The 25,227-nt window shown below is 41.9% G+C and overlaps 1 protein-coding gene across 2 annotated transcripts; it reads left to right on the top strand.

Annotated features, from left to right (window-relative positions):
- The first annotated feature begins 115 nt into the window (after positions 1-115).
- RPA1 (replication protein A1) lies at positions 116-23,046 on the top strand. 2 transcript variants are annotated; one of them, XM_084219293.1, is made up of 17 exons: positions 116-221; positions 552-599; positions 858-936; positions 1,488-1,545; positions 2,425-2,513; positions 7,031-7,114; positions 8,347-8,479; positions 9,455-9,557; positions 10,659-10,727; positions 10,868-11,060; positions 12,150-12,289; positions 13,877-14,025; positions 15,310-15,442; positions 16,707-16,883; positions 18,200-18,307; positions 21,587-21,673; positions 22,046-23,046. In XM_084219293.1, the coding sequence occupies exons 1-17, from the start codon at positions 189-191 to the stop codon at positions 22,151-22,153; spliced, it is 1,791 nt and encodes a 596-aa protein (XP_084075419.1). In that variant the 5' UTR covers positions 116-188; the 3' UTR covers positions 22,154-23,046. The 2 variants fall into 2 exon arrangements, with proteins under 2 accessions (XP_084075419.1, XP_084075418.1); XM_084219292.1 differs by having other exon boundaries at positions 1,488-1,596.
- The last annotated feature ends 2,181 nt before the right edge of the window (positions 23,047-25,227 follow it).

Genomic DNA, 25,227 nt, shown 5'->3' with positions numbered 1-25,227 from the left:
CGGCGCCCAGCAGCGTCCCTGCACGGAACACCGCGGCACTTCCGCCGTACGGCACCGGGCAGCCAATAGCAGCACCGCGCTTGCAGGGGACGCACGGCGTGGGGTGAGGCGGCGCCGGAAGGAGGCGGCGGCAGCGGCGGCGGGAGGATTTGGCGGCAGCGGCGGGAGGATTTGGCGGTAGCGGCACCATGAGCGTGCGGCTGAGCGAGGGGGCCATCGCGGTGAGCGGCTCGGGCTGGGCTGGGATGGGATGCACCCGGTCGTTGTCAGGGTGGGAGGTGGGAGCCGGGCCGGGGCACCGGTTCCGGCCCGGTCCCGAGGGGATGAGCAGGCCCGGAGCGGGGCCTGGTCCCGGGGGGCTGTCCTGGTCCAGCGGTGGCGGCTACACCCGCATCCCTGGCTCTCCCACGGCAGTTCCTCCTTGGCTACAGCCCTTCGTGGGTTGGGTCGGTGGTCTCAGGCGTCCGAGCTCATTGATTCTGTGGTTCGGTCCCTGTGGGTGGCGAGGCGTTCCGGTGGCACTTTCCTGAGCGTCTCTTTCGTTTCTGCAGGCCATAATGCAAGGGGAGGAAGTCTCCAAGCCCGTGCTGCAAGTCATCGTGAGTACTGTCCCTTCCCTCGGTGGCTGCATGCGGGGTCCTGAGCGCAGTCAGACTTTCCTCTGCAGAGAAGATGAACAAGAGTGCTCTACTTTTAGTTCTCTTGATTTTGTTTTACGTTACTTGGGCTGTGCCGTTGGTATTGGTGTTCAAAAGAGCCGAGTAGATAAATCACTTGTTTTTAATGTAGTTTCTGTTTTTGAGAAGTTTCTGAACAAGTGTGAACTGACAGTCTGGGTTGTTTTTTTTTCCCTGCAGAATACACGGGCTATTGCCACAGGAACTGGGCCCCCACGTTACCGAGTGCTGATGAGTGATGGGGTGAACACCCTCTCCTGTGAGTATGACAAGCTGCAGTGAGGTTTTTCTAAGTGTGGAGATGCTAAGGGTGGTTAAATTCCTGGTCTGGGGACTGGATACAAAGTGCTAAAATAAATGTTGAAGGAGAATGTGGTTTTTCACTGGGCCACAGACTCTGAAGTGTGCAACTGTGTTTTGTCCTTTAGGTGTAATCTTTGAGTTTTGGAACTTTGTGAAATACAGGCAATCAGCTTGCTGCAGGATATAATGAAAATACAGAAACCTATACATGTAACATTGTGAAGTAGTTTAGGACCTATACATGTAACATTGTGAAGTAGTTTAATCTTCCTCTTAGTTTTTTGATGTAGAATCATTCTAGCTATCACTGCTCTCTGAAGTGTAGGGAATAAACACAGCATAATTTATGGTCAGTTTTGGTGACTTCTTAGCAGTTACACTGTTTTTTTGTCAAGCTGTAGATCCAGTGCAATACTTGACTGGCTGGAAAAGCTGTGGCTAGCCATGGCAGCACCTTTTAAAGCTGGCATTGTGAATTATTTCAATATTTGCCTTCTGCTCCTGCAGCATTCATGTTGGCAACACAGCTGAACTCCCTGGTGGAAGAGGAACGCTTGTCAGCCCGGTGTGTTTGCCAGGTTAACAGATTCATTGTCAACAGCCTGAAAGATGGAAGGTATTTGTGATAATCCTTAAGTTCAGCCCTACAGAAAGGCAGCTGCACCAGCGGGGTTCTGTGACTAAGCAGAGGCCAAGTGCTTTTGGTTGGGATTATCTGACAATACTCAGGCTTTAGGGGGTGAGGGGGAAAGTCCACAGCACCAGTAACAGAAGAAATAAATTGCAGAATGTGACTCTGGTGGGATCAGATGTATCTGGTACAGTGATTTAGTAATATAAAATTGCTGGCTGCAGTACTCCAACTCCAGCTGGAATACTCCAAATACTTGTACAAAGCATCCTTAAGATTTTCTGCTGTTGAAAAGAAACAATAAAGGCATCTTGTTACTTAGGTGTTGTGGGATCTGGTCTTTTGTTAAAATTTGAGGAAATAGGATAGGAGGAAAATTTGAGGGGATGGGATATGGCAAAATTAGAAGAGATCCATGTGAAACTCTAAGAGAAAAACTGTGTATATGTCTAGCAGGGTATGAACTGAGGTTTGTATTCTTTTTATTCTGGGGAGAAGACAGCAACTTTTGAAGCAGGGAATAAAAATCTGGTATGGTTTAGCTACTTTTAAAACACAATGGTTTCCCAAGCTATTTTTGGTGCCTGTTCAGGCCTGTCCTTGATGCAGTGATATGAAGTGTCCTTGATATTGTTCCAAGCTTACTTGTCCCTCAAGAGAGGGCTTAGTTGACAGTGGAAAGCTTTTGTCTCCCAGATCCTTCATCCAAAGAATCAGCCTCTTAATGCTTGGCTTTCTCACCTGCTGCAAAGGATATCCAGAGATGGGAGTTGCAGAGGGAGTGAAGTCTTTGCTGTCTGTTCTGTGTTGTAGGAGAGTGGTGATCCTGATGGATGTAAATGTCCTGCAAACTGCTGATCAGGTTGGTGGGCCTATTGGCAATCCCCAGCCCTACAATGAGGGTGAGTAGCTGTAAGCAAATACTTTTCTGTCACCTCAGAGCTTCTCTCTTTCACTTGAAAAAAGCAGGCAGACACGTTCAGGTTTTTTGAGGATGTCCAGGTCTTGAAAATCCTTTTTGTTCATGTCACACAAACTGGGGTTTGCTCCTATTTTAATAAACTCTGCACCGTGGCTGAAGCTTGAGTCTCTCCATGGTGTTTGCAGGATCCATCCCTTCTAACCTTGACAGGTTTTTATTGCAGTGAGTGGTCTCTACCTCCAGTTCCAGTAAGTAAACGGAAGAGATTTTATGTCTCCTCGTAATGAGTAATCAAATAGATTCTAATTTCTCCTGTCTGGAAAGAAACAGGAGGAGGAAGATGGAATAATGATCTGTAAAAGTCTAAGATGGCATAGAGGGGATGAATAAAGAATGATGAATCTCTCTCTCTCTTTTCTATGTTCCTTTGATGCTCTTTAGCTCTCGTGTTGTCAGGCAGTGGTTGTAAAACAAAGGCTACACCACACCCCTAAGCTGCATAGTTAAATGATGAAACTTGTGGAGGTAGGTGCCAAAAATTGGCACAGGTTCAAAAAGCAATTAGATGTGAAAGAGAAATCCATTAAAGGCTGTTAAACATAACAATACATCCTCTGCATGAATGTTAGGTGCAGGAAGCACTAAAACTTAGATTGTTCCAAGTACATAGACAGAGACTGGTATGAAAACAAGGAGAGCACAGAATTCCCTAAGCACCCATTCCTACCATGCCCAGCTGAAAAAGGATTGAGGCACTGGGTGGACCTTAATCTGACCTGCCCTGAATTTCTTTGGATCTGTTTTGTTGCATAAATGACTGTGTTTTTCACTTTTGTGTGCTGAGCTTGCAGTTCTCATGCAAATGGCTTTTTAAATTAAAACATTTTTCCCTCCGAGGATGTTCAAAAGTCTGTTCTGCTCTTCCAATTCTGATCTTTTAAAAAGGAGGGAGAAAAATAAGCACTTAAAGAAAATATTTGAAAAGCTCTGTCAGTGATGTATACACAGATAATGGCTGGAATTTAATAGCAAACAGCTCTTCCTGAGGATATTTTTTTATCCTGAGAGAAGTGGACTAATATATTTTTATTACTAAGGGACCACACATTAGTGGCAAGAGTCTTCTGTAGAACAGTTTGGAGAAACAGTGGTGGTAGGTACATTGCTCTTCTGGTTAAAAATCTATTCTGTTGCAAAGGCAAAGACATCTTTCTTCATTAACTTTTTCCAAGGGAATTAAGAGGGGCGTATGTTAAATGAGCCTAAAGGATCCTTTGTTCCTTTGATAGTTACTTAGCTAATTGCTGTTTAAAAAATGTGTTGACATCTCAGATTTTATGGTTTAATCCCACAGTTGCTGTAGAGACCAAGACTTTCAGAATAGCTACTGAGCAGACTGTTTTGTGCCTTTCTCCCATTTCCCTGCTTATGTGATACAAGAGCTTGTGAACTATAGTGTTTTTCAGTTATATTGTTGCTTAGAAACCGCTGAGAACGTGGTATCTGACAGAATTGAGCTGAAAATATACCTTTAACTATAAATTCTGGTAAAATTACCATTACTTTGATCAAAGTTGTGTTCTTCATTTGGACTTACAAAAATACTCCGCAGTGAAGGTTTCAAATCTAAACTCTTTTGGAGATGTTACAGGTCCGTGGTCATAATATGTGTGGGCTTGCACTAGGTAAAAGATGCCAAAAAAGATGTGATGTGTATTTAATTTTAACACTGATCTTATTCTGACGACTTCATACCCTTTTATTTGATACTAAATAAAGTTTCTGATACAGAAGATGGTAATAGTTTAGATTAGGTAAGCTTAACCCAGCCTTGCTGCTCTGCAAGCTGCAAGATTTGTCATGAAGGCCTTGATGAAATGGCAGATGTGTGTATTTCAAATTGCTAAGTTCCTGTATATATTAAGAAATTGTATTTTTGAGGGACACTCAGCTAATGCAAAATGAGCATCTTTAATGTACTTCATGGTTTTTGTTAAAAAAAAAGTTCTGGTATTTTAAAAATGTATCTTTTAGCCCTACTTTTGGTTTTCCCTGAAATACAGATCTCAGACTGCCAGACCTAGGATTAAGGAATATTCTTTCTCAGACTGTAATAGCACAGTGGGACCCAGGGGGGTGAGAAGCTGGCTTTTGGCCACTTTACATGGGAGCAGTAGGTGGTTAATCTGCCTAACAAGGAAGCTGGAGACACAATCTTCTTATTACAAATCATAAAAACTTTTCAGGCAGCCTCTCATAATAGTATTGAAAATTAAGACTGAGCAGTTTAGTTCTTGTTGAAGACTGGATGGTTGTGTTATTACTGTCGTTAATCTCATTCAAATTACCCTGATGCTGGACTTCCTTTTCACTTTGACAATGACTTGCTACTTATGTTTAACTTCTGTCATTAATCTTTCCATGTTGAGATGTTTATGTACTTACACATTCACTTGAACTCCTTCCTCTTGCCCTTCCCACTGCTGGGATTTAGGGGTGTGTTGTTTCAGAGTGCATTTTTTTCCCTTCCCTTCCTTCCCTGCTGCTCAGTTCTGGGGCAGGTCTTGTGTCATGGCACCGTGGCAAAACCTCTTGGTGACAAATTATTGGAGGCTGAGGGTTCCTGTTACACAGTTATTGCCTTTGAGTGGGCTGTGGGGCAGCTGCAGACAAAGGTCTTGGGTTTGCCTAATCTACCACACACAGCAGAAATGTGAGCAGGTATTTCAGCTGCTTTTTTCACCTCCTGCTAATAAAAACTAACAGCAAAAACCAGGCAGCCTCCTCGGTTTTCTGAGCACTTTAAGTGATCTGTAGGCCACCAGCCACCAAAAATCACAGTTTAGGAGTCCCTAGGCTCTGCAAGCGAGAAAATTGGAGAGATATTTCTGCTACTTCTGTATTTGAACACATGCACAGATGTGTGAATTTATTCTTACTCTGTTGAGAAACACTCGGCTGTGGGTAGGCAGCCATTAAAATGTGAATTTGTGTTTCATAACGCACACGTGTTCCAATGGATGTGGTGGTCTTTGGTTTGGTTTTCAGTGGAGTTTTTTTTTAATCACAAATTCCTACAGAAAGAAACATATTTGGAACAAAAGTAATAAGGAAACCTCTTGCTGCTTCATACCCACATTCTGTTCTTCCTGAATATTCCTCCCCTGACCAGACATATTTTTCTCTTAATGCGTCTTGTTGGGTTTTTTTCCACCTTCCCTTGCACAAAATGAATTTGGGTGTGGAGTGCTGACCCTCTGAGCACCTGAGGCCACGGAGCAAGGGGGAGACCTGGCTCCTCCATCTAGTGGAACCTGCAGTAAATACACATTTTGCTGTTTGACGTCACGCTGTTGCCAGGGAGACTGTCACCAGTTCACCGATGTGACTCTACTGCGGCAACTTAGAGATTGGGGTTGGTGCAAGGACCTGGATTTTGGATTTAAAATAACCAGAGGGTTACCTCTGGAGACTCTTACCACATCAGGCAACACCACACTGGGATCTCCTTGTGTTGCTTCTGCTCCTTTCCTGTAGTTTGGTGCCATCCCTCTGTCCTGGGATTCTCTGCTTTTGTTCCTCGTGGTGCTCTCCAGGCTTGGTCTGACCTTCTTTTCCACTTTCTCTGACCATCTTCCTCCTCACATCCAAAGCACAGGGGTTTTTGCCTGCTCAGGCCTAGGTCTCCCTGCAAAGCGAGATCTTAAGGATTGTGTCCAAAAGGACAAAAATGTTGGATATTTTCTCATCTAGAGGCAAATTATATCGTAAAGGAATTCAAGTTTTTGAATGGTAGATTAGTCTTTTAATGGACTTTTACTTTAGATATGCCTGTCTGCTCTTTGCCTTGTAATTTATCATTAATTTAGAGAGAGTAAAAGTCTGGAAATCTAAAAAAATGGACACTGTTCTTACTATGGAATCACTTTGCTCTCTAAGCAATTTACTGCTGTGTGCCAAGAGGGGCCCTGGTGAATTCTGAAGTGATGGCTCCATCACCCCCACATTAAACATCTTCATATTTCCGAAATAAAATGCAGCAGGTGTTTTCTTTGTCTTGGGTTAACTTCAGATTTGACTTTACCCAGTGGATTTTGGCCCTTTCTGAGTGATGAGACAGAATTCTCTACAGTTTTTTTTATCATAGCTGTTAGGTAGGAGCAGAAACTACCTGTCAGAGCAATAGCAGCTGATAAACACTGAAAAGTTGTCAAGATTACTTCAGGGCTGTCCTTTTAAATCACCATCAGCCCTGAGTTCTTTCCAAGTAGAAAGCAGTTGCTTGAGGAAAGAGATCTGACTGGAATTCCTTCATGGTAATGTTCAACAGATAGCTGGCTGCTCCTGTGTCTTAAACACCTGGAGTTTAGCATGTTCTCTGTGGGTTTAATTATTTAATTGTTTTATTTTTTTTTTCATGCAAGTCTTTTTTCCTAAAAGGGTACTTTTAATTAATGTGTTCCCTACTCTATGGTCTCTTTCCATTTTAATTACCAGGACAAGGGCAACGTTCTGCAGCTCCAGCAGGAAACCCAGCAGCCAGCAAACCACAGCAGCAAAATGGCAATTTGTCTGGAGCAGGTAAGAGTCATTCTGGGCAGGAATTCTGATATGTGATCAGTGAGAAACTACAGCTTCAGTTTAAATAAAATCCTTTCTTTAGTGGTGTTGCACAAGAAATTCTCCATTGAGGAGTAACCCATAGCTTGACAAGGTGAATTCTCTCAAGAGAACTGGTTATAAAAGGGGGGGGGGGGAAATTGTCCCTTTTCTTCCCCAAGAGGAAAAAAGCCCCAAAAACCCAGCTTTATTCAGTTTACACTGCATTCTTAAAACAGTGCTCTGTAGACACCCAAATTAGGCTGCAGTCTGGAGCTGGCCACCAACTGTGTGTGTTACCAATGCTGAGGTAGAGGCCAAACATTTTAGGCAACACACTGAAATTATTTGATAGTACATCTAGAAATGTGGTTTTTTGATCAAGATTTCAGTGAGATACTGGAAGATGCAGTCAATTTAAATGTCAGCCTGTAGACTTTTTTTTTTTTTTTTAAGCTAAAAAGTTGTCAATCCTAATTCTTGGTGCTGCTTTAACTTGTCTGTATTCTTTACCCCTGTGTTTAGGAAGGATTTTTAAATAGTAAAATTTTGACATTTGCTTAGAAACTTGCAGCAGAAAACAAGCTTCTCCTTCTTTGCTTAAGGCTGATCACAAGAGTGTTTTTGCATATACATTGACAAGTTTGAGTTTAGAATTAGCAGTATCACTTTATGTTAAAAAACTGTTTGTAGGGTGTTTTTCCTTAGTTGTTCCCCCAAGTGGTGTCTTGATCTAACACTTCCCATCCCTGGAAGTGTTCAGGGCTGGGTTGGATGGGGTTCTGGATAAGGTTGTTTGTGGAAGGTGTCCCTGTCCTTGGCAGGGGGTTGGAATGAGTCCCTTCCAACCCAACCCACCCTGTGATTCTGTTATTTTAGAGGATTTACTGCTAAACAGTTGTTTGCCACTTAAACTCTGCTCAAGTGGTTGACTCTGGACACATCTCCACTTAAGTGCAAGCACTCTAAAAGGTCTGAGAGTGTCTCTTCTGCAGTATTTTGCAGCCTAGAAAACACTTGTGACCAAGAGCAGAAATGATGCAACGGGCTCCAAGCCCCTCTGTGGTGCCCATGTGGCACAGGGTGTTCCCTGGAACTTTGCCTGTGTGGCTCCTCATGCCAATGGTGGGAAAGTTCTGCACCCTGAGTTGGTTTTAACCTGATTTTTGTGTGTGAGGCTGAAATCCTCTCTGCCCTGTTGTGGTTTTTGGAAGGTCCTGCTGCTCCCAAGTACCACGCTCCCTCCAACCAGTTTGGAAAAGCGAGCGCTCCCAGTGCCCTGAAGACACCTGGAGGGTCTCAGATCAAAGTGGTGCCAATTGCCAGCTTGAATCCATACCAGTCCAAGTGAGTCCTTGTGGTTTGCCAGGCCTTCTTTATCTCACAGGCATGAAGGAACAATGGCTTTGTTTTGATTTTCTATGTGTGAGTCTCTGTCAAATAATTCATTGAGTTCTTTGGATTTTATTGGTTAAGTTCAAACAAACCAACCCAACAGCAACCACAAAACCACCCAGAGAAACAAGCAGAATACCTTCCATAGAAACACTGGTGGGCTTTGTTTTGTTTTTATGGGGGTTTGTTTTGTTGTTGTTGTTGGTTTGGATTTTTGTTTAGAGTTTTGTTTTCTGATATTTTTTTCTGTGGCAAAGTGTGTTCTATTCTTTCTTTTTTTTATCTTTTTAAATTGCATCAACACTCTTAACAATCTGAGATTTGCCTTGCCATTGTCTTGGTGCAGCTGCCCTGCTGAGCTTGATAGGTTTTTAATATTTTAGTTGAAAATCGATTGACTTGTCTGGGTTTTTTTTTTTTCCTAAAGCAACCTTCTTTTTGGTAACTTAATGACAAAACAGCTCAGTAAGCTATTCACTTCAGCTACTGAGCTGTTGAAAAGCATGAGGATGTAATTATTTAGTGAATGACATTTTTAAGTTATGCAAACTGATTTGATTACCCAAGTTAAATGCGAATCCTATAATTGAGCTCTTGAGTTCTGGCATGGCTTTTCAGAGCAGGCAAACTGCTGTGTGAGAAATGTACCCTAGAAGAGTAAAAGATTTGAGGCCTGCTTCTGTGCAGAAGGATTGTTCACTATTATTATCATACTGGATGTTTTATGGCTGCTTTGTTGCCTTCTCTACAACTTTCTATCTTTAATGGTCTAGGCCATTAAAACAGAAAGCAAAGAGTTGCCGAGGTGCAGTGGGAAGATTCTGGCTTTTAAATAGTCACATTCCAGTTCCAAAGGTTTGCCAAGTCAATCTCTTCTTTAAAAAGATGCAGAGAGATGCAGAGCAGTGATTTCTTGAATGATTTCAGGTGGACCATTTGTGCTCGTGTTACCCAAAAAGGTCAGATCCGCACGTGGAGCAACTCTCGTGGGGAAGGGAAGCTCTTTTCCATAGAGCTGGTTGATGAAAGTGTAAGTGTCATATGTTGAGACAAAGATAATGTATGCCAGATGCTGATGAACCTTTCATAAAGACAGAATAGAGGAAATAAAGTGCATTTTTCGGAAATGATTTTTTTTATTACAACTGAAACTTGTATCCCTGCATTCATTAAGTTGCACATCAATGTGCCAGTTTTTATCCAGAATGAAGTCTTAAATGTGCAGCATTGCTGATTATTTTTCATCAAAGTCTATAGTGTGTGACTGGATTTTTGCAGCTTCAAAATAGAGTTGTTTATGCAAACTGACAACCTAATACTGAGGGTTGTAGTGGTTTCCTGTAGATTGGGAGTGACATCTCCTCCTGGCTGAGCTACACCTTACAAAACAGGGAGTGAGAGGAGCATTACCTCCAAGTTACAAGCTTTCAATTTTCATGAGGAAATTGGAGTACAAATTATTGTAACACTGAGAAATTTCCTTTGTGGTTTGTTTGGGGATTGGTATCTGGTTAATCTAACTGAACTTGCAGTTTGTCAAACCTCTTATCAAATTACAGCCTTCTGTCATGAAAACAAACAAGATTCTGCTAGATTATATTGAGTGTAAAATGTGAGGTTAATAATGTAACATGTTGTCACCAGGCATTTGTTTTCTCTGCACAGTGTCTATATTCTTTTTTTTTTAACAGTGTTTATATCTAGTGAGGGTATAATTGTTATTAATTCTTACTTATAGACATATCTGAGTGGGAGCCATCACAATATACTGTGTGCTAACTTGTGGAGCTGTGGGGTGTATTTGAATTTTATTTCATCACTGCCAGTTTTACTGGCATTTTCAGAGGTGTCTCTATGATGGATGCAGTTCTTATGCCTTTTATTCTGAAGCTGTAGATGTACTAATGAGACTTGAATATGAGGTTTGATTGTCAGGTGTAGAATATGTCATTTTAGCTCTAGCTACAGATGTGAAGAGAATGTTGTTTGTTTCTCACACGCCTGGAGCTACCCTGGCAGACCCCACTGTCTCTGCAGGACTGCTACCACTTAACATTGCAAAGATTATTTTTTTTTTAATCTTTTTCCGTGCCAAATTTCACTTCTGACCAGCTCCCCTATTTTCCTGCAGGGTGAGATTAGAGCTACTGCATTCAACGATCAAGCAGACAAGTTCTTTCCACTCATTGAATTGAACAAGGTATGGTAGCTTTGTGCTTTCTTAGACTGACAGGAGCTGGAAAAGAGGAACTTGAGCCTAGCAAGGATTTTTAAAGGTGAACACAATCTATTTTCCCTGACTACTGATAATACCCCCTGTTTCATTGCTTTCTCCTGTAGGTATATTATTTTACCAAAGGCAATTTGAAGACTGCTAACAAGCAATATACAGCTGTTAAGAATGACTATGAGATTACATTCACTAATGAGACTTCAGTTGTGCCCTGTGATGATGCCCAGCATCTTCCATCTGTTCAGTTTGATTTTGTATCCATCTCTGACTTGGAGAACACGCCCAAAGACTCGATTGTTGGTCAGTCAAAATAGAAAAATGGCAAATTTTTAAGCTTTGAAGTTTGATTTTTGTGTCCTGAATTCTGGGCAGGTAGTGAGCATAGGATGCTTCGAGTGTTGTGATCTCTTAATTTAAGTCATCCAGTGATGGTTGCCATTAAAAATTCCTCAGGCAATTTTCCTGTTAAGATGATTCTGCCTGTTTTCTAACAATATATAACAATTATTCTTTAAACTTGTGCTTCAAACTGAAGACAGTAGGTGATAGTTGTTTATTGTACTATGATCGCTGTTTTCCACAGAAAAAGGCTGAAAGAAAAAATGCCCTTGCTCAGCATGTGTGCATTTCATACCTTCTGTGGTCTTGCTTTCTTTCACTATCTAATTATCTCTGTAGTGATTTTGGCATAATTCATTGCATCCAAGTCCAAGCTGCATGACTGTTTTGGCTTGCTTTATGAAGTATTGGAGGTTTGTTTTTCTGTAATTCGTTGGGCAGAGTACTCCGGAAAAATCAGAGGCTTGGGTGGGGGCGAGGGTTCTCAGGTTTCAGAGGCACAAGATGCCTGTGATTCAGAGACATTCAGCTGGGAATTTTAAAGGTAGATGGGTAATATTAAAAGTGGTGTATTTTTAGGGACTGCACAGGGGATTGCTTTAGCTCTTACCACCTGAGCATGCAGACTTGTTAAAGTTGCAACTTAAAATTGCAGAGTTATGTGGAGGCACGAGCCAGTTGTTTCATTGTGTTACAGTCACTTTGAAGGCTCTTGCTTGTGCTTTAACAGCAAGTGTGTTACATGATCAGGACTGAAGTCCTTTGACAGAATGTGATGGGAAAAGATAGTACAATGCCTTGATCTCTCTAATGTGGTGAGGCTTGCATTCATGAATATCTTAATGACTGCGTCAACAAAATTAAAGCACTGAAGAGTTCTGTAGTGGAACATTCCTACCATAATACACTTAATTTCCATATCAGATTTCATTTCAATAGGGAGCTGGGATACAAGGTAAAAATCTGACAGTAGGTTTGAATTCTTCTCTTGTGATCTTGTGTTCTCCAATTGTGACCCTTGAGTAACTCTAAATTGTAACTGTTTCTCAGATGTAATTGGAATTTGCAAGAGCTACGAAGATGTCACTAAAATTACAGTGAAAGCTAACAATAGGGAGGTTTCAAAGAGGAACGTGCATCTGATGGATACATCAGGGAAGCTGGTGACAGCTACACTGTGGGGAAATGAGGTATGTGCTCTCTTACCTGCTCTTAACAAAGCTTCCTTGGTGTAAGGCTAGGAAGTGCTGTTGTCACCTGAGATGGGCACAGCACTGCCACAGTCCTGGGTGTTCAAGGATCAGGGGCCGAGAGAAGGTGAAAGACTGTCTGGTTGCATTCAGGTGTGATGTTCTTAACCTTTCCCTGACAAACTGCTGACATGATCTGACTAATGTGTTCTGAACAACTGCAGACATTGTGTCTCAAGCCAAAATACTGAAAGTAACGGGCACCTGGTTTAGGAAAGGGTGTGAGCTGCAGTTTGATGATGGAAAAGCCTGGTGGCTATGGCTGTCTCAAATAAGATTAATTTTATTTGTAGGGTAGGATACATGTTACCCCTAATGAGCAGGTTGAGAGGCTCTGTCTCAGACTGGGTGTTTAAAGCATCAGAGCCTTGGAAGTGAAAGTTGCAGTAAACTGTTTCCTTATCTTTTTAACAGGCTACTTTGTTTTCCACTGTTGTTATAGATACTTAGGGATTTATGTGGCAGACTATAAAATGGGAGTGATCCTGCCAGCTTGACAGTGATGCTTTATGGCTAAATGATCAAGTGCACTGATACTGTAGGTACCTAAACACCATTAACCATCTGCTGATACAGATGAAGTAAACTGAAGTTCAGTATTGCAAAGCCTTAAGATTGAACCAGGTTATAAGAGGAGAGACTACTGGTATACAATTCCTGGCATAACTCTTCCAGCAGAGATCAGAGTCTGCATTTTGCAAAGTTAAATCTGTTTGTGGAATAGAAATATCAATAAGCATTGAGGGGGAGTGATGTATGGCTTGCAGCTGGCACAGTTAGGGTTAGAATCTGTATGTCCTTTACAGCAGTCACTGCCATGACTGCTGGGATGTGTTTTCTGTTCTTTTTGCATCTCATGGGTACAGTAAGTACCACTGCATCTCCGGCTCATTTGTTATCTTTAAGTACATGGTCATCCCCTTGCTTGCTGAGTGGTGTGGGGTCCATAAAATCTATACCTTTCAAACCCTCTCTCATGCCATAAGGTTCTTTGTTAGTGTCAGACTACTCAGATGATGGCAGTTGAGCAGCATTAGAGCAGCTTTATGACATAAAAAACAGAAGATGGAAAGTTGAGTAAAAATGTTTGGTCAGCATAGCTGCACTTTTGTGTAAGTGGTAGTAAGATGGACATGATTGGCTCAGTGAAGCTGAGTGAGTTGTTTCATCTCCTCAGGAGTCTTGATATGAACAATTAATTTTGTTTGCATTCCCATACCACATCTCCCTTCCTAAAATCCTGCTGGAAAGCTGCTGACAGAGGGGACCAGTCCTTTCCAACAAACCCGTGGTGTGATTTAAGGATTCTCTGGTTCCCCAGGAAACAGGGTGTTAGGATTGCACAGAAGATTGTCACCTACCTTTGCTTAAACTCCTAATGACACCATTCAAACCCTTACCTTTTAGGTACAGTGGGGCAGTTGGATTCAGGTTTGGTCTCTTGTCACGATCTGTGAATTATGACCACAAGTTCAGTGCCTTTCCTGTAACGTGCTGCTGCTGCTCTCTGGTTTTTCACACATGCAGGCTGAACAGTTTGATGGTTCCAGACAACCTGTGATTGCCATCAAAGGAGCCCGTGTCTCTGACTTTGGTGGCAGAAGCCTGTCTGTCCTGTCCTCCAGCACAGTTGTCATCAACCCTGATAGCCCAGAGGCTTTCAAGCTCCGAGGATGGTAGGAGTGTGTTTATGTTGCTTTGTTTCAACCTCCTGCAGAGTATTTGTTTTATTTTGTTTCTCTGTACTTGAGCAGTGTGCGTAGCACTGAGGGGAGGTGGCAGAGGCTATGGCTTCCAGGGCTCCAGAGGCTTCTCTGACTTGCAAGTCCTAGAGCCTGGAAGGCTGTCCTTCTTAAGTTGTTCAATTCAAAAAACTTTTAATTCCATGACAGACCTTGAAAAATTGAAATCGGGCTAGTGCATGCTGACCCAAAGCCTTGGAAGGCAGCATGAAATCAGGCTTGACCAGCTCTACTTTCTGAGGCTTGATCTGAGAGAATGGTATTTTTTTTCCACAGGCTTTTCCATTGTGTGGAATCTGATACACACTCAGTTAGTGTGGAGGGACTGTTTGACATCTCTGGGTGTCTAGTTCTTGCCAGATATTTTTCAGATAGCAAAATAACTCTTTTTATTGTCAGCAAAACAAAGCGGTTTCATTGTTGCTTCTCCTGTAAGTAGCTGTTAAATTGTCTGTTGTAAGTATGAATGTGGTGAGATGTGGTGTGTGTGTGTGTGTGTGAAGAGGGTTAAGTGCCAACAGCATCAGACTTGTGAATCCTGAGTCTTCAGATTCCAGTTACATCACCCAAATGTGGATGAAATAAATGGCATCCTCCATTTGTCATTGAGCTCTCCCATACTTCAGAGGCTTGTTGGAGATAAAATTGATTGTGGGTCTGAGCTATTACTGTCACGCTTTAATTAAGCTCAATCTTGGAGCCTCGTTGGTGTGTTTGTGAAATCACAAAGCCCATCACAACGGGAATGCAGTGCAACCTTTTGCTGAAGAGCTGTGCTTTCTGATTTTAACAGAGGAAGCATAATCTTTTCAATGCTATTTGCTTTTTCTTTCGAAGCTGCTGCGAAGATAATGGTACCATGTAATTTAATTTTAATTATGGAAATATCTTGATGCCCTTAAATCTTGTTATCTGCCTGCCTCTAAGAAGTGTGCAGTGCTTGGTTTGACCACTAGCTGGCAAACAAATTGCAGTTATATAGAACAAAGCTGTCCTCCTTTTGTGGGTTTATAAAATACTGTGCTAATTAAGTCAGACTATTAACTTATTCTGAAATGCTATTTTTGTTTGCAATATACACATATTACTGTAATTGTTTCCTTTGCAATCATTGATAAAAAATCCCTCATGTATCGAGCACATGAAAATAAACGTAAGCTTTTGATAAGTCTGTGTGGTCTGCTCTCCAAAAATAGAAGTGCATCTCTGTGGTTGCAGGTTTGACTCTGAGGGTCAGCTTCTGGAATGTGCCTCCATCTCTGATGTGAGGGGTGGGCCAGCAGCTGGAGCAAACACCAATTGGAAAACTTTGTTTGAAGCCAAATCTGAGAACTTGGGACAAGGAGATAAGGTAAGGCATGACCACTCAGTGCAAGCTTTGTGTATTGGGGAGAAAATAAAAAGCAAGGCTTTGTGCAGGTATTCTTCTTATTCAAGTAGTCCAAGTATTGAGCAGTAGGTGTTTACTGTCTTGGAATTTATGCTATTAATTAATATTATTGTTTTTCAAATAAATCCAAGCTTGTTGCTGATGTTAGGACATGATACTTTGTTTGCCAGAGAATTCTAAGCCTTGTGTAAATAAAGGGAAGGTTGTTTTTACCCCAAAGATATTCAAAGAGACAGCACAGAGTGTTCTAGGAGAAACAGGTGCATTAGGAGGAAGTGGTTTTCAAGGGTGCACATTTGGTCAATAGAAAAGCTGGTAATAAACCCCAGGTCCTTGGCTTTTCATTCCAGAAACCTCTCTAGGCTTATGCTGTTTTTTTTTTATTTTTGTTGTGGGTTTTTTTTGGGGGGGGGGTTTATTTTGTTTGGGTGTTTTGTTTTGTGGGTTTGGTTTTTTTGTTTGTTTTTGAGGTTTTTTTTCCTCAAACTTTAGTGCAAAGCTGTTTGGAATGTACAAGAGCTTCTATCTATGGAAAAAAAACCTTTAGAATCATAGGATGGTTTGGGTTGGAAGGGACCTTAAAGATCACCTCTTTCCAAACCCTCTATCATGGGCAGGGATGTCACCCCTTAGATAAGGTTGCTCAGGGGCCCACCCAGCCTGGCTCTGAGCATTTTGTCTTTACCTGAAATTCAGCTATTTTCTGTAGCAATTTTTCTTAAGCAACCTCTATTTTTCTGCTGAAAGACTTGACCGTGGTCTTAAACCATTATGATGATTATTTTAGTGTGGTGAGTGGGTATTTTGTTCTGTAGGCTATAGTTTAATCAAATGCTTATCTGTAACACTACACAATAGGCTTTCTGTTTTTTGTATTGGTTCCTGAAAGAAGCGTAGGAAAGTGCAGAATCTTAATCCTGTGAAAAAGTGCAGATTTGAACAGACACAATGGAGAATCAAATATGCTTTATCTAAAGAAGACCTAGCAATTGGAGTTTCCTGCAATGGAAACACAAAATAATCTTGCTGTAGGGGCTTTATTAACATAATGGAAGCCTAAAAATTATTGCAACAGAGGGGTTGATTTACAGTTTCCCAGTAATCCATAGCTGTTAAGCTTTCTAATCCTAAATATCCAAGTATGGTTGCCTTGCTTTTGTAGTTAATTCAGAATGGGGAAAACATTGAGTATTTTGAGGCTAATGTTGCACACTCACTCTCTCAGGCAGATTATTTTAGCTGTGTGGGCACAATTGTACATCTGCGCAAAGAGAACTGCATGTACCAGGCATGTCCCTCTCAGGATTGCAACAAGAAAGTGATAGACCAGCAGAACGGACTTTACCGCTGCGAGAAGTGTGACCGCGAATTCCCCAACTTCAAGTACCGCCTGATGCTCCTGGTGAGTGCCCGGATCACATTTCAGGGCGTTTCCTGCCACGTTCCCAGCACAATCCAAGCAGGAAAATTCTTTTGAGGGAACGCAGTCGGTGCTGTTTGTCTGTCCGTGCTGCCTGTGATTTACAGGGTGTTTAGCTGCTTTGTGTGCTGTACCTGAGTGAGGGATGTTTCATTGAGCTGATTAGCAGTTTGTTTTCCTAATGCTCCAATTAAAAGCTTTTCTCTTTGCCAAAAAGTTGCTGCTAGCTCAGTTGGTTCTGGTTTCCAAGTGTACTATGCAGTGCAGAATACAGATGGCCCCCGCCTCTTCAGTAGTGAAGATAAACTGAAGTAAAATGGCATTTCTGGAGAGCAGTAATTGCACTTTTACAGCTGCTACCTATATTTAGTACAGTTTTTTTTTGGTAGGTATTGTTCTGCCTCGTGCTTTAATGGAGTCTGCTTTAGAAAGTTGTCTGGGGATTATTATTGTGATGCCCACTTACACCATAGGCATTGAACTTTCTCCTGTTTTACATTATAAATTAGATTGTATCTGCTTCTTAGAAATGCTCTGCCAGGTGGGCATGCAGAGAGAAGGGAACCATCCCTGCAGCCTCTTTAAAACACAAACTGCCTCTGAATAATTTTTATCAGATAACTTCTAGGAATACATGAACTGCTTTACATAGCAGAGTCATTCTTGTAGAATATAAAGAGGATGCTGAGGGTACACACAAGGCCTTCAGAGCAGTGTCTCCCATTTCCTCATTCCTAATTGTCAAAGCAGCCAGGAAATGCATGTGGGGCTGGAAATATCTTTTAACTAAACCAATCTTTTAATTCATCTTTTAACTTTTAACTATCTTTGAGTGTTTTGATAGTTTCCTTGTAGCATAACATAATGTTCCATGAATTTATGCTCAAGTACTCAGGTATGTGCAAAGTAAATTCAGTTTGCAGAGCTGCTGCTGTTCCCCTTGGTGGTTATTGTTCTGGGATACCTGTTCCTGCTCATGGCTCATCAGTGGCAGCAGGACACAGCTGAGCATCCATCAGTGTTGTCCTGCTATGATCTTGTTGGCCTTTCCAGTGGTTCAATCTACTGCCAGTGTTAACTTGTGCTAAGTTATGGACATTCTGTGGATCTTAAAAAAGGTGGGGAGTCACTGCTTTCCACCCACAGTGATTGAAAGGACACACAGGTCAGGCTCTGAGAGTTACTGGGAATTTAAAACTCTATAGCTTTGAGATATTTTTTTCTTTTGTGTTGTCTTCTTTCTGGAGGAAAAGGCAACTGGATGAAATAACCTTTTGGGGTTTGTTGTTGTATTCTAGGTGACCATTGCAGATTGTCTGGAATATCAGTGGGTGACTTGTTTTCAAGACACAGCAGAATTCATTCTTGGCCAAAATGCAGCTTTCCTGGGAGAACTGAAGGAAAAGGTCAGTCAATTAGCTTGTTGTATTTTTACTGTTTGCCTTGAAGTTGAACTATGTTTCATTCATCCTCTTTTGGGCTGCCCTCAGATTCCTTGGGTTTTTTTGAGGTTTTTTTGATCCTTCTGGTAAGGAAATATTCTTGTAATGTTTTGAAGGCAGCTCTGGCAAAGATGTAAGGTTTGTGTGGAGCACCAGTGCTGATCCACCAGAGAGCATGGTCTGATATTTGTGTGTGAATGGACAGCAAATGTGGCACAGGCACTGGGGCAAGTTCATGTACTTGCTGTGGGTATTAACACCATTGAAAATACATAAAATAATGCCATATGAAAGAAAGGGATATTCTGTTTCATTTGTCAAGGATTTGATTTGCCCTTTCTCTGGGTGATAGGCCAGCTCAGCTCAGCCCAAGGTTGTCCTCCAGATGTTGGCCTTCAGTATCTTTTACAAGTTCACAAATCATTGCTTCTCCCCAGCCTGAAGTTCTTGGCAGGGACTTGTTTACTCTCCTCAGGATTATTTTCCACAGGCCATCTGCCTGAAGAACAGAGATTTGCCTGCTTTCCCCCATAGTTTGCTCCCACAGTCAGTCTGTCTACCCCTGAGCTCTTTTGCCTGCTGAAAGCTGCAGATCAGCCTGTCCTCATCACCTGGACCTGGAGAGGCAGCTGCTCACTCCAGGCTTGTGCCACAGCCTTTGGGGGAGTGACAGCTTTGACAGTGTTGGCTCCTGTTGAAAACACAGCCTGTTTTATCGTTGTACCTAGATTGGAAGAATCTGAAAATAAAAAAAAATCCTAGTTTAGCAACGAGTGCTGACAACATTACCCCTAATGTGTTCCAAAAATTTGTTTACAAAATCAAAAAGTTCTAGAACACTTTGTATGTATCTTTGTTAAGTAGGCAGGAAGCTTTTTGAACTGATGTGTGTGAGCCCACTTTTGAAGGCTCTTTTTTTCCCCACCAGATATCATCAGAATTTTGTGGGTCTCACAAAAGCCACAATTTGTAAAACAGGTCATTAGCAGAGGTGCTGAATTGATCTTTCTGTGCAGATTAGAACAATTTTTAAGGTTTTAAGTCATTAGACACTAACAGGCAGTGTTATCTTCCCTTTTGTCACTCTGTGCTTTTCTGCTGCCTTTGTCTTTCTTCCAACCAAAATAATCTTTTCCTGATTTTTTTTTTAAACTTGTGTACTGTATAAAAACTGTGTGGCTTTGTTTTGTTTTTTAAATGATGATGTGGAATGCATGATAAGTTCTTGAATTGCATATGAGCCTTGCTGTGCTCCCAGGCTAAGGCTGGTTGATTCCAGGGCTCCACAGATATCCCAGTTGTTGGTTAACCCATTGCTCGGCTGTGGGAGGGAAATGAAGCAGGAGGCATTGTTGAGGCTGTTGCCTTGAGACACTGTTGTAGACCTCTGTTTCTGCAAAGCAGGGCTATTTTTCCTGTAATATGGAATGATTTTTGGAGATTTTCTGCACTCTGGCTGTCGGAGGTGAAGGGTACAAAGGTTGTGCTTCTGGGATGCTGAGTTTTTGTGCTAGTACAAAGGCTGGCCACCTCTGTTCTGTAGGAAGATGTCTAGCTGGGGGGATTGTAATTAGATGTGCTTGCACTTTTGCATTTCCATTTTCAGACATTCTTAACCTGTCAATATTTTCTTACTTCAGCCGTGCTTAATCTCTGCTAGAGTTTAAACAAAATTTCTTAGTCACTTTTAATGCTGAAGAGATCTGGGTGGGGAAGGAGAGACAGCAGATCCTATGTACCAGTACAAACATGTAATGTCTTTTGAAGAGCTGCCTAATGGAAATGGCTGAGGATAGAAAATGGTACATAATATGGAGTGAGCCCTTGAGCAGGAATGCTTTGTGTTCCAGGAGAAATTGGTTTTGATTTGACACTTTTATGAGCCTTTAAAAATGGTACTCGATGCATTTGCAGTAAGCTTTTCTTAGTGGTTTTTCTCTGATAGAGCTGATGCAGTGTCTTGTGAAGTTGGTGGGAGTCTTTTCAGTGCTCACAGTATGGATGGAGTTCATGTACAGCCCGTGACCACGCTAAGCAGAGATACATGTGCAAGGTTTTTCATCTGCCTCTTGCCTGTGCTTGTTAGATACCAAAGGAGGTAATGTGGGGTAGCAGTGACTGCTATGCTGAGGGCATTTTCAACTCACTAATGGTTAGCACAGTTTGTGACAGAGCTGCAGAGAGGAGCTAAATGCTTTATTAAGCGAGTTTTCTTATCCTCTAATCCATAAGATGGCCAAAGGAAGGGGTTTTAATATTCAGGAGGGATATGCTTAAATTCTGTAATCTGTGAACCTAGCTGCTCCTGTTCACCTCCATTTGTTGTGCTTTTCTAAACCCTAGGAGAATCACTGTGTAGTGTAAAATAGTGCTGCACACAGTGAAAAACAGCAGATGTAACACTTGGAATGTGAGTGGAACTGGGGTGGATTCAATTCCAGATCAGATGCTCTGTCTGCTGCTGGAGTGACTGATCAAGTCAAGTGCATCTGGTAGATAAATGCATTAATAATTACTTGTCAGTATCATCAGGGAGATGCAGGATCTTTTTTGAATGTCAGCAAAGGTTTTTACGACTCATATTTTTACAAAAATAAACTTTTTTTTTTTCACAGTCTCCACGACTTGCCTGCTCCTTTTCTACTGTTTTGACAAATTGTCTATTAGAAATGATGATGATGATGTTTAGTGTTCATATGGTAATTAGAAGCAGCTTATGTTATAAATATGACACAGTCTTCTCATGGTTATTAAAGCACATTCAAAACATGGATCTGATTTTTTTATAGAACATTCTCTTAAATAGGCCTGTGTCAGGATGGGAAGGATACATGCAGCTTTGATGGATAAGCAGAAAACCAAAATGCCTAATAAGGCAATTAATAAGGAAATAGTTAACTCTGTCAGTGTTTGTGATCACAGCACAACACCAGAATTAGCCAGTTTGGCAGCTCCTGATGATTTGTAGTATTTTTGTTCCTTATACCTGGTTGCAGATTCAGTGCAATTGTGTATTCCTTTGTTTAAGCAGCTCAAAAGTTGTCACTTTTTTATTTTAAAAACCTTTGAGTTATGGGTTTGGCATCTAAAATGTGATGATGGAAGACTCGGCTCTGCCTGTGTGGGCCAGGTAGTTCCAGTGTTTTGCCAACCTCCCCAAAAGCTGAGCTGTTCTCAAAGTTCATGGCACTACTGGGAGCCTCAAGTGTCTGCAGCTGATCCCTGTCTTTGTCCTTCCCTCAGAACGAGCAGGCTTTTGAAGAAGTGTTCCAAAATGCAAACTTCAACACCTACGAGTTCAGGATCCGGGTGAAACTGGAGACTTACAATGTAAGTGTTGCCCAAAAGGCAAAGAATGTAACTTGTGGCTTTTGTAGTTCAGCTTGTCTCCATAGGAGGTGACTTCCTCCTCTTATGTTTGTGGGGAGAGGTTTCCCTTGCTCACAGAGAACAGAAGATTCCAAAGATCACACAAATACTGTCAATCTTGAGCACTGAAGGAGGGATCCTTGCTGCTCCCTCTCAGGCTCATCAAGAGTGGCTGGTTTCACGTGAAAACAGCATACCAGCTCTGGGAGCTGTGTTGGCACTCCCAGCTAACCCAGATTGCATGAGCAGTAAGTTACTGGGGCAGAAGGATGTTGGAACCAAATGCCTGGAGTGCTTCATGTTCTTTTACATGCTAAAATTTCTCTTTTGCAGGATGAATCTCGTATTAAGGCCACAGCAATGGACGTCAAACCCGTGAACTACAGAGAATACAGCAAGAGGTTGATTGCCAACATCAGGAGAAATGCTCAGCTGGGATGAGGAGGCCAGTGCTGGCTGCTTGAGCCTAGAATTTCCAGGAAAAACTCAATAGATAACGTTACATTGACATTTCCCCCACCTCTGTGTGACAGTTGGGCATTAGTTACAACCAGCGTAGTGGGCTGAGTGATTTTTGCAATTCTCTGGAGATGTGCCCTGGGAGGGAAGAGTGCACTCTGATGGCCACCACTTTGTAGCCTGTTGTGGTCTGTTAAACTCTGTCAGAGCTGAAGAGGAATCTCTAGACAGATTGCCAAGGTCTTTAGACAAACCACTCAGAATGTCTGAAGTAACTTTGCTCTCTTCCTATATGTAAAGCTGAATTATAGAACCATTTTGTCTTCTTTGCAAGGGAGTAGTGACAACCTTGACACTTTGACTTGTTCAGCAGAGGGCAGGAGGAGCAGTGTCATGGAGCTTTCAGATCTGGACAAAAGAGAACAGGTCTATTAGTACAAGTTAGTTCCCTTCCATAGAATTCAAAGGCTTTCACTTTCCACAGGTGCCATGCAGTTGTTAATGCTTGGAATGGCAATATGGTAGAATTATTAATCAAAGACATATCTCTTATATCTGAAGAATATCCTTCCTTCAGGGTTTAATAGACTGAGTCAGATGGGTCTGATATTAATCAAAATTGTCTCTTCTGAGGAAGGCAGATAAGCATTGACTCTCCATCCCCCAGGGAAATCCAGGCAACTACAAAGCATTGCTTTAGTTTTCTCTTCAATTAATACTATGGATTTCTGACTGATTTTTTTTTGGTTCACAGTTCCTGCCTATACATGTTTTGTATGTTTGTATGTTGAGTTTCTTTGGTTTTATTTGTCATGATGTTAATCAGAAAGAAGTCTTTAAGTGGGGGGTGCTTTGTTTCAATAAACACTGTTTAATTCCTGTGTAGTGAATTTTGCTTTCTTTGAACACCAAAGACTTCTCATTACTGGAAAGCAATTAATTAGCTTTCATAATAAGCATTCACTTGGGGGAGATGTTACCTTATTACAAACTCTAAGGTTAGACTGAAGAATGGAGACTTCCTTGCCTGATGTTAACAGCATGGAAATGCAGTGATATTTTCACCATTTCTGTGCCTGGGAATGCTGATGAGCTGGCACTTCTGGGATTTTTATTGACGTTTACACAGCAGTCTAAAACTAACCAGGCTTTGAGATTTGTTCAGACATAGAGCTAGTACAGAAAACAGTAATTATGCTACTGGGCTTTTCAGTCAGCAGAGCATGCTAGCTCTGTGTGCTCCTAATCACATTAATTATGTGTTCCCTGGCTGCAGCTCACAGCTTGGCATTTGCTGCACAGCTCCAAGCATCCAGGCAATGCTGCAGTGGGGCTCTGGTGGCAGAAGTGAGATTTATTTATTTATTTCACTCTGTAGAGCACAGTTTCTTAGTGTATTCAGTCAGTGCCCTTTATTCCCTGTGATTTCCTGTTTGTCATCTCAAGTCTTGGTGTTTAAGTACTGTAAATGTCATTTCCATTGATGGACATGAAGCACATTATTCTGGGCCCATTAATTGCAAACACAACCTCTTCTTTTTTGGATTCTGAGGATCATGACTGGGTCCTTCTGCTGATGTCTTGCATTTTTTTTATTGAAGTATTTGTTTCCTCTGACCTTGCTTATAAAGCATTGACTAGAAAATTACAGTCTTCAGCACAGTTCTGGATTGACAAATGGTAGGTTAGTGGTGATAATCCATCTTTCCACTCTGCTAACCAGTCTTTTAGTACTGCTCCCTTCCTATCCCTCCTACCCACTTTTAGGAAACTGGGAACAAGTGGTAGTGCACAATGTTCCCTGAGGCTCATTTCCAATTCCTGGGCCCATCCATATGCACCAGGAAGTTTTTATGGGCGTTGTTTTTGGCAGGTGTTTGCTGCTCTGAGCGTGGCACACCTGCCTCTGCTGGGGCAGCTCCTTCTCCCAAGGGGAATTGCTGCACTTCTATTTTGCTGGGTTTACTGTGCCATCAGCCAGAGCCCTGGAGATGCAGGGTATCAATGCTCAAGAGCATTAAGATATCTTACAGGATCAGCTGAATGACCTTGAGAACTGGAACAGAAAATCAACTTAAAACAGTTTGTGTGAAAAGCCATTTATTTGAGGACTAATAAAAAACAACCTTCTGCTCTAAAGTGGATGCTCATTAGTGACTGAAGAGTTGGAGGGTTTTAATCATGCTTTAATCAGCTAGTATATGATAAAAACATCAAGCTATGTGAGGCAAGGTATTTCTAGTGTAGCTATACAAGTGCCACAGCATTATATAAGCCTCTGCTGTGAGATCTCATCTTGAATGCTATGTACAGCTCTGGCCTGCAATGTGGAGAGGCAAAAAAGAAACTCAGCTGGGGCGAGTACAGAGGAGGACTACACTGCTGAGTAGGAGAATGAGGATCTTTTTTAGGAGGGGCCTGGAAGAGCTAATATAGCAGAATGAATCCTGAGAGGGGCATATGATTTCCCACTTATATAAAAGATAAATGCCTCTTTCTTATCTGTCTTGCCTTCCTTCCCCTGATCATAGGCTGGAGCTGCTGAAGGTAACTGGTTAATAAATTGTAAATCCCAGGAAAGTGAGGGCAAGAAGCTGTGGAGGTGTCTCCATTCTCCTTCCACGTCACTGCCAGCTGACCACGGCCATCCAAACCCTGCAGCCACTGGCAGGAGCTGTGGAAAACTTCACAAAGGCTCTGGGCTCTTCTGACTATGCTAATTAAGTGGACTCACAATGCTAATTTGGATTATTGGCAAACTAGCCTGTGCCTTCCTTCCCCTCATCATAAATCTCCCCTGCTACCATCCAGGTTGTTCTGGATGGCTTCAGCCATTACCTGGCCTGAATATGTATTTGCTCAATGGAAAGGGTTCTGGAATTGTTCATAACTAGATCTCTGTGAGGTGAGGATTCCTGTGGCTGCTCTTGTTCTGCTTTAAATTAAATGTACACAGCAGAGATGAAACTGGGAGGCTGCTGGTTTGGAAACAGGCAGGTGCCAAAGCAATTACACAAGAACATGGAGTTGTGCATGGCTGAGGGAAGATCTGGAGC

This window comes from Fringilla coelebs (assembly GCF_963513975.1).
Source record: "Fringilla coelebs genome assembly, chromosome: 20".
NCBI lineage: Eukaryota > Metazoa > Chordata > Aves > Passeriformes > Fringillidae > Fringilla > Fringilla coelebs.
This window is presented reverse-complemented; position numbering and strand designations above follow the sequence as displayed.

Coding starts and splice junctions, on each gene's coding strand:
- RPA1 (XM_084219292.1), top strand. CDS start 189: ATGAGCGTGCGGCTGAGCGAGGGGGCCATCGCG. Junction 600..857: donor AGCCCGTGCTGCAAGTCATC/GTGAGTACTGTC, acceptor TTTTCCCTGCAG/AATACACGGGCTATTGCCAC. Junction 9,558..10,658: donor TAGAGCTGGTTGATGAAAGT/GTAAGTGTCATA, acceptor ATTTTCCTGCAG/GGTGAGATTAGAGCTACTGC.